This window comes from Pygocentrus nattereri, chromosome 4 (assembly GCF_015220715.1).
Source record: "Pygocentrus nattereri isolate fPygNat1 chromosome 4, fPygNat1.pri, whole genome shotgun sequence".
Classification (NCBI taxonomy): Eukaryota; Metazoa; Chordata; class Actinopteri; order Characiformes; family Serrasalmidae; genus Pygocentrus; species Pygocentrus nattereri.
In genome coordinates, this window is record NC_051214.1 from 51,526,799 (window position 1) to 51,535,765 (window position 8,967).

General features: G+C 41.3%; 1 protein-coding gene across 5 annotated transcripts in view; it reads left to right on the plus strand.

Moving 5' to 3' along the window:
* The first annotated feature begins 3,354 nt into the window (after nucleotides 1–3,354).
* The window catches only part of si:ch73-212j7.1 (centrosomal protein of 170 kDa protein B), a 25,366-nt gene continuing 19,753 nt past the window's right edge, over nucleotides 3,355–8,967 (plus strand). For 2 of the 5 annotated variants that reach the window (XM_017683101.2, XM_017683107.2), the window contains exons 1-3: nucleotides 3,358–3,471; nucleotides 6,435–6,562; nucleotides 8,415–8,549. In XM_017683101.2, coding sequence (XP_017538590.1) covers nucleotides 8,445–8,549 — 105 coding nt within the window. In that variant the 5' untranslated portion in view covers nucleotides 3,358–3,471; nucleotides 6,435–6,562; nucleotides 8,415–8,444. Of the gene's footprint in view, nucleotides 3,560–6,434; nucleotides 6,563–8,414; nucleotides 8,550–8,967 lie in introns of all 5 variants that reach the window. The other 3 variants (XM_017683104.2, XM_017683105.2, XM_037537919.1) reach the window with 3 other exon arrangements.

The following is an 8,967-nucleotide window of genomic DNA, read 5'->3' on the forward strand; positions in this document are numbered from 1 at the left end:
GTGTGTGGGCCCTTTTATAATTTGGGTGAATCCCATGGAGTCTATGATAGATATGAATGCCTTACTTAGTGTGTCGTGAGGGTTGTCGATGTGGATATTAAAATCTCAGACAATGAATATTTTATTTGAAAACGTTATTAGGCTTGATAGAAACTCAGAGAATTCCTGTAAGAACTGAGAATACGGACCAGGTGGCCTGTAAATTGTGATTAATAGAAATGAATGTTTATTTGTTCCTTGCTCAAGTATATTGAGTACAAGAACAAGAGTCGTTAGCCACACTCTGTAAATGTTTACATTCCCTGTTTATATACAAACGGATAGAACAAAACTAATCCCATTTACCTGCTTTTTTTCCGAGTATACAACTGCCCACATGTCCGGCTGGACACTGAAGGACGACTGACTGCCGAGCCCCCCTGCTACCCACTTCAGACCAGCTGCCCACGCCTACCACCATCCACCTTGGATGAGCTGCCCACCCTACCCTGATGTTCTCATAGACTCCTAGATATTCCTAATATCAATATTACTGCTGTTAATATTAGTAGTATAATCACTTGTAGGTAGTTTGACCAGAGGAGGATGGGTCCCCCCTGGTGAGCCTGGTTCCTCCCAAGGTTTCTTCCTCAGTTCTGAGGGAGTTTTTCCTTGCCACTGTTGCCCCTGGCTTGCCCACTGGGGGGTTCTGTACATTCTGTACATTCTTTCAGTCCTGTGGAAACTTTGTCTTTTCTGAAATCCTGTAAAGCTGCTTTGTGACAACATCCGTTGTAAAAAGCGCTATACAATAAATTTGATTTGATTTGATTTGAAGAACTTCAAAAGAAGAAAATGGGAAAGGGAATAAATGATTTAAGTGAAAGGTGGAAGAAAGCTGAACGTAAGATATGATGAGATCTCTCCTTTTTGTTTTTGTTAGGATCCGTGCTGCCGCATGTTCGAGTTATAAGAGATGTGTTGCTTCCTTAGGAAGTCCAGTAAGAAGATCGTTACAGGGAGCAACTCTGCTTGTAACAAATGCATGAACAAGTTTCTCTTCATTGCTCTGAGACAGAAAAGGGCAAACTTTAGTGATATTGATATTTCTCAAATGATAAAAAGCTACATGCAGATAAAACACAGCTCCGAATCTAAGATCACACCCAGGTTTTGTACTTCAGGTTTCGTATATAAAGCTAAAGAACCAAGTTTCTCATAAAGCATTTTCTTAGTTTTAGTACCAAAGATCAGTATTATTTATTTTCTTTTTGTGATTAATTGTACAGACTTTTGTGACATCCATTGAGAAATACCTGACACACAGCTGGCTAGTCTTGATCATCAGAAGAAATGGAACTGTACAGCTGGGTGTCATCAGCAAAGTTTTGAAAATTGATATTTTGTTTTTTAATGACATCACATAGAGAGGTAACGTACAAAGAGAAAAGCAAAGTCACTAAAACTGAACCTTGAGGGACTCCACAAGAAATGTTTCATTTTTTGAGGAATGATTTCCCATTGAATCCATGAATTGTTTATTACCTAAATATGATTTAAATCATTCTAAAACTGTACCTGAGAGGCGATAGGTGGTCAACAGTATCAAAGTTTCAAGTTTATTTGTCATTTGCACAACACGTCATTACATTTATGTATTGAAATGCTTGTGGTGAGGCTGTAGTGCAGTAAAAGCCTAAGGTAACACCAGTGGCAAAAAGATGGTTCACATAATCTTTAAATAAATATACAAAGAAAGTAAAAAATCAAGCAGCCATTTATGTGTATTTGTTCAGCTAATAAGTTACTGAATGTAATAACATAGTCTAAGTTTAAATGTTAGAAAAATGAATGAATTTTAAGACATCTTGCCACTCCAAAAGTGGATGTTTCTGTAGAATGACCCAGTTGGAGTGACAGATGGAATCAAACGTGTTTAATCGTGGGCTGGTGTGTGCATCACTGTTAGCCTGTTAGCAGTTTGCCACTCATTCGTGTATTTTTTTGGTATTGACTGGTTCTGATTTAGCAGTACAACAGATGAAAACAGAAGGCGTAACCAGTCTCGGGAGTCCGGACCAGCACAGAACAGCCTAGTACGGCCCTACGAACCGTTTGGCTTGATAATCGACATGGTAAACAGTTCTGCCACACTGACACCACACTTTCTGATATAGACTTTCATTTTTGTATAAACAGTAACAGGTAAGAGATGTTTATTTAATTGAAGTCATTATTAAGTAAATCATTAATGTAATGAGTATTAGGAGCAGCCGTATTATTATAAACATAAACGTTATCCTGTAAGTCCTGTAAGGAGATTCATTCATGTACGTATGTATGTATATACACCATATGGGCTAAAATATTGGGACATACATCTTAAACATTGAATTCCGGTGTTTCATTCAGTCTCATTGCCACAGGTGTATACAATCAAGCACCTAGCCATGCAGTCTGCTGTTACACTGCTGTGAAAGAATGGGTCAGTGTGGCGCTGTAATATGAAACAATTGATGCGTTGCAACAAGTCAGTTTGTGAAATTTGTTTCCACCTACATATTCCATCATCAGCTGTGAGCAGTATTACTGAAAAGTGGAAGCATTTAGGTTCCACAGCAGTACCTCAGCCACAAAGTGGCTGAGGAGTGCTGAGGAGCATAGAGCATAAAAGTCATCAATGCTCTGCTGACTCATAACTGCAGAGTTTGGACCTCCTTGATCTTTAACAAAAACTGAGCGCTTGAACCTTCATGGCATGGGTTTCCATGGCCGAGCAGCTGCATGCAAACCTTACGTCACCAAGCATTGGATGGTTAGGGTTAGGGTTAGGACTCTGAAGCAGTGGCCACATATTTTGTGGAGCATCACACTTCACTATCTAGCAGTCTGATGCACGAGTCTGAAGAATGCCAGAAGAATGTTACCTGCCTGGCTGTGTTGTGTCAACTGTGAAGTTTGGTGGAGGAGGTTAATGCTATGGGGTTGTTTTTCAGGGGCTGGCCTAGACCCCTCAGTTCCAGTGAAGAGAAATCTTAATGCTTCAGTGAAACGACACATTTTGAACAAATGTATGCTTTCAAATTTGTGTGAACAGTTTTTGGAAGATCCTTTTCTGTTCCAGCATGACTGAGCCCCAGTTCCCAAAGCAAACTCCATAAAGGCAGGACAGAGGTCCTAATACTTTTGACCATATGTGTGTAATGTGTGTGTATATATATATATATATATATATATATATATATATATACACACACACACACAAACTACATATTTATATGTACTGCATATCTGTGTGTGCGTGTGTGTACGCGCGCGCGCGCGTCTTAGTCAGGGTGCTGGTGCGTGGCTGGTCTGCAGGTGGCGCTGCTGTGCGGATGTGAGTGAGGATCAGACGCTATGAGCTCAGCTCGTGTCTGCAGGGTGGAGCTGCTGTCTGACTCCGAGCTGCTCGAGGATGGACGGAGGCCGCGCGCGCTGACGGGTCAGTAGGTAGGTGTTCGGACTCGGGCTGGTGGACCATCAACGGGTTCCTGTAGGGCTGGTGAAGCGCTGGTGCTCCATCATCATCCTGCTGCAGGTGAGCGGCTTTGAGGAGCGAACTGCGCTCAGCCGCTGACAGCCAGTCCGCCATCAGCTGGACACCATGTTCATCATCATCATCATCATCACCAGCACCGCGCGGCTGACGCTGGCTTCTCGTTCGAATCTCCTGTTCCACCTTAAATGGCGCAGAGGTCATTATTATCACGCCTCAGGCGGCTGGATGTAGCAGAATGTAGGCGCTGCGCCATTTAAGGTGGAGGTTCGAGTGAGGATCAGCCTCGTTTCATCAGCAGCACCTGAGCGCGGTTCTCCCCCAGCTTCACACGGAGCCTCGTGCCGAGGAGCAGGAGTGGGCGCCCTGTCTCCACCCTCCACCTCATGGGTCCATCAGAACCTAACAGAACCCGAAGGAACCCAGTCATTTCATCATCAGTGAGGGCTTTGTGTGCTGAATCACCGCCCTCAGCTCGCGCGGCGTTCACACTGCAGAGCTCCGCACGCGCTGCTCGCGGTTTAATATAGTATTATTCATGTTATTGATAATGACATTGATATATGACCGATCTACACTCTGCTATCAAACTCAGGGTTGTAGAACATTGTGAAATGCGTTAGAACCCAAACGTGGTTCTGCTGTGCGCTCGGCCTGTCGCTACTGTGCGGTGTGGGGGGATTACAGCAGATATAGACCCCCTGTTCACACCAGCAGCGTCGTTCTGAACAGGACAGCGTTAAAGGGGACGTCCACCCTGAGGCTGGAGTTCGTGCAGCTGCGGCTCGTCCTCCGTTTCACACACTTCACGACTTCACACAATACCCAGCGTGCATTTCACTAGGGCTGAGTGATAGATCACCATACCCCAAGACATTCCCCCCATACGTCACATGCAACACGACATTTAGTTTTTCTAAGCTGGAACAGACAGAATCTGTGATGTCATATAATAATAATAATAATAACAAACCTGCAGATGCAACAATTATCATTCAGTGTTTTATTTACAAGCTGCAGTGAATCCAGTTAAAAAGGTCCAAGTCTTCTGTCAGTGATGAATCGAGTAGTGGGTCCGGTTTCTTTAGATATCCAACAGGTACTGTAAGATCAGGAGGCGCGATGTTCGGTGAAGCTGTCTGATATAAAATATCTCCACTTTGTTCTTTGTGTTCTTGAGAAACGTCCTGACTTCTCACCTCTGAGCTTCTGAGTGTGTGTAGATTCTGTTCTTACCTGAGAGCAAATCCCACGTATTAGAGCAGTGGTGCAGGTCAGAATCCTCGTCCAACCTGCGTCTGTGGGTTTTAAGAAGACATTTCTTCTTAAGCGTGAGACCCGGTGTTCTTGCTGTCGGTTGAGTGTAGTTCTGCGCCATGTTCTAAGTTGGTTGTAGGTGTTTGTGCTGCGAAGTAATGACGTCCCTCTGGCGCCGTGGTTATGAGGTCATCAGATCTGTTATGTCATTGCTACTTCACGCGTTTATCGTGCAAACTCATGTCACGGTAACCATTAAAAATCTGATTTATTAATATACTTTGGCACAATAATGATAAAATATCATAATCCATTGTGATGTCATTGTTTTTGCCTCCTTGTCACCTGAGTGTAGATTTCTGTCATTTAGGAAATCAGACACTTCTGTCAAGACCCTCAGACCTTAGAGGGTTAAACTGCACTCAGGGCAGTTTGTGAAGCCCTGAATAAGAGCGGTGTAGGTTAGTTATTAGTGTGGTGGTGTAATGTGTCACTACAGGTTTTATTTTGTCTGTCCCAGGTTATTGAATCTCAGAAGAACTAAATTGTGCTGTATGTTGCATGTTGTGAAAATGTTTCTGACTCTCAGCACTCAGAGACCCAAGCTTTCGCTCCGTCCTGCGAGAAGGTTGCAGTTTGAGCTGAAGCTGCTGATGTGGTCAGACAGCCTTGATGTTCAGCAGCAGATTTTGAGCTCCAGACTAATCAGAGTTCACTGTCAGTGCTGCTCTGCTGTAACTCACACAGACGGAGATGGTTCACTGCTCAGCACGGCTTTCACAGACGCCACTCTTACAGTCATGTGCTTATTATCTAAACATATATATATATATATGAACAAACTTATTATATAATACATATTTCTATTTGTGGGTTTATATTAATAATCTCTATATATAAAATATATATTTTTTCTGACCAATGCTGTGGTTGCGATGTATATATAATGTAATTATTTTCTTTGAATTCATTTTCAGGCCTGTTTTTTTGGGCCAAGAAAACCAGAATATCCGCTTTCTGTTGTGAAGCCTGAACGCTGACTGCCTCAGACTACCAGTTAGCTGTGGTTGTGATTTCACGTATACAGGACATGGTTGTTCGGTATCTTCTGACTCGTCCTGCTTATATACAGGCTCTGTATTTAAGACATCGCTGATCATGTGTTCTGTAATAAAACAGCTCTTGCGATTTGAAATATTGCGATTTTGATATAAAAACAGTTTTTCTCCAAGTTCTGAATCTGACTCATGATCTGAGGGTTCTGCTTGGTTCTGTGTGCTCTTAATTTGTAGGTAGTCTGACCAGAGGAAGATAGGCCTTGTGAGCCCTGGTTCCTCTCAAGGTTTCTTCCTCAGCTCTGAAGGAGGTTCTCCTTGCCGCTGGTGCCCCTGGCTTTCTCACCTGGGGGTTTTACATTCCTGTTAAAACTCTGTCTTTTCTGGAATTCTGGGAAGCTGCTTTGTGACAACATCTGTTGTAAAAAGCGCTACAAATAAATTTGATTTGATTTGCTCAGTATGGTTCTGGTTAATGTTCAGAGGTGAGCCACAAAGGACATTAGTGAGACTGCAGCGTCACATTGTTACTTTTGTTTAGAGGTGCTCACTATCAGCAGATGTTCGGTTTAAATAACAGTCACCATTTCTGTTCTGTGGGGTAGAAACTGTTCTGTGATCTGGTGGTCCAGGCTCCTGTGTCGTCTGCCTGATGGTGTTCAGTTAAGAGGTGGTGTTCAGAGTGAGTTTTGTCCCTAATGATCTTGTGGGCCCTCCTGAGGACCTCGCAGAGGTAGGTGCATCAGCTTCCTTGAGCCTTTGCAGAAAATACAGTCCATGTATGTGTAAAGTAGCTGCAGTCACCACACTGGTTAAGTTTTATAGTTAAAATAAAATCTGTGTTGCAAATTAAGGTGAGTTTAAAAGAGCTCAACTAACTGAAAAACCCATTGTCCAAAAGTTCTTTCTTCCTTAAATGTCACGGTACAAAAACCAAAGGACTATTTTGACATGTTTTTACAAAAGAGGAGCCAAAGTAATGCATCATAAAAAAAGACCCCAAGTGGCATTCATGATGCAATGCCAAGGTTAAGATTTAGCAAAAATATGTCTGAGGGATGGTTAGAATGGTTCAGATTACCATGTCAGGTGGTCTGACCTCAGGAGGAAAATGTGCCATTACTATAATAATGTTTATTGATTTCCTTTGGGATCGATAACGTATCTATCTATCTATCTATCTATCTATCTATCTATCTATCTATCTATCTATCTGTCTGTCTGTCTGTCTGTCTGTCTGTCTGTCTGTCTATATCTAATTTTTTAAATGTAAGTGTAAACAAATTGAAGGACAAAGGTTTCTAGTAGATTCCTGTTTAATCTGAAATTAGTCTGAAAAGTCAGGTGGTGCAACCATAACAGATAACTTGAAACAGGAAATTTTAAATATTTGATAACACTATATTTAAGAAAATACACACAGATCAAATGCAAATATATACGCAGATATAAAAATGCATATCATGTCTTTTTTAATAGGATTAACCCTAACCCTATAAATACTAAGTAAAAGAAAGCACAAAATGTAAAAAAATCAGGAAAATAAATATGTAAATAAAGAAAATATACAACCCCAGTTCCCAAAAGTTGGGCTTATAAAATAAAAATGTAAATAAAAACAGAATGCAATGATCTGCAAATCACATAGAACCATATTTTATACACAGTAGAACGTAGAACACATCAGATGTTGAAAGTGAGACATTTTGCCATTTCATGAAAAACTACATTTACATTTATTTACATTTTACACAGCATCCCAACTTTTGGAATTGGGGTTGTATGAAATATTATGCAGTCTGTGTGTGTTAAATAAAACTGGTGTCGGAACAAAAACTAAAACTCCAAAATGGTGAGAAAACATACTTCACTTCAGTGTACGTCAGTTGAACCACACTTTATTCCAAGTTATTTTGATTTGTCTCTTTTTATTCACCATGAAAAACGTACAGCAGTCCTACCACACAGAGTGTGATACAGTGAAATACTGTGAGCAGATCAGAGCAGTGAGATCTAACAGCAGGATCATTTGAGCTTGTGGATGTTCAGTGTGGGATTAAGCAGCTAATGACTGATTCAGCTCAGAATAAAATCTGCACTGCAGCTTAAAGCAGTTTGGTTTCTCACATTAATCTGATCTGCAGTTAGAGGAGGATTCACTGCTGAGTGGAAATGAAATAACTCATCATATTCACTATTATAAGTCACTTCCATCTTAAAATCATCACATCTGAGTAACACTGAGGAATATTGAAGCTTTCAGCAGCACTTTATGATCATCATCACTCTCAAAGATGCTGCTGCTAAAAAGGGTTCTTTGCGTGATACTGTAGAAGAACCACTTTGGGTTCCAAAAAAAAAAAAATTTCAGGGGTGGTTCTGTAGAGAAGGATGTTGTATTGAATGATTTTTACTGAAACACATCAGCACTGATTTCTCATCAGTTTATTTATATATGGTCATAACCGTGTTAGCGTCAATGTGTTTTATTAGAGTGGAAATGATAAACATGTTTGAATCAGTTGAATGTAAATGTTCAATGCAGGTGTGTTTCTGCTCACCTGTCCGTCTCCCATGTTTCCCAGGATGCAAAGGAGTTTGTGAGGAGAGTAAAGATGAGCGTGACGTCGTGGTTCCTGGTGAGCAGCTCGGGTACTCGGCACCGACTGCCGCGGGAGATGATCTTCGTGGGCAGAGAGGACTGTGAGCTGATGCTGCAGGTGAGCTGAATGTTTCTGTGATCAACACTTAACACTGAACACCTTCATTGAAGACCATCTCAGAATCACTGTAACGCTCACTCTGAGCATGAACAGTGGTGAAACACACATCACTCTCAGACCCAAACCAGGAGAACTCTGAAAGCTGATCTATTTGATCTCCATCACAACTTCAGTATGGACTTGAGAATAGTGATTGTTACAAAATAAGAGTTCCTAACTTCATAATCTTAACATTATCTCCAGGTAAGAAGCCAGTATTACACAAACATCATAACTAGACTAAATCTACTATATATACTGTCCTAACTTTATGACAAACCCCAACATTGTCCTAACTTCTGTTTAAGTAAGTACTTTTGTGTCTGTTTCTGTCGTTTTTAGGCGGCTGAGTCAGGCAGCGTAGTTCAGCGTAATG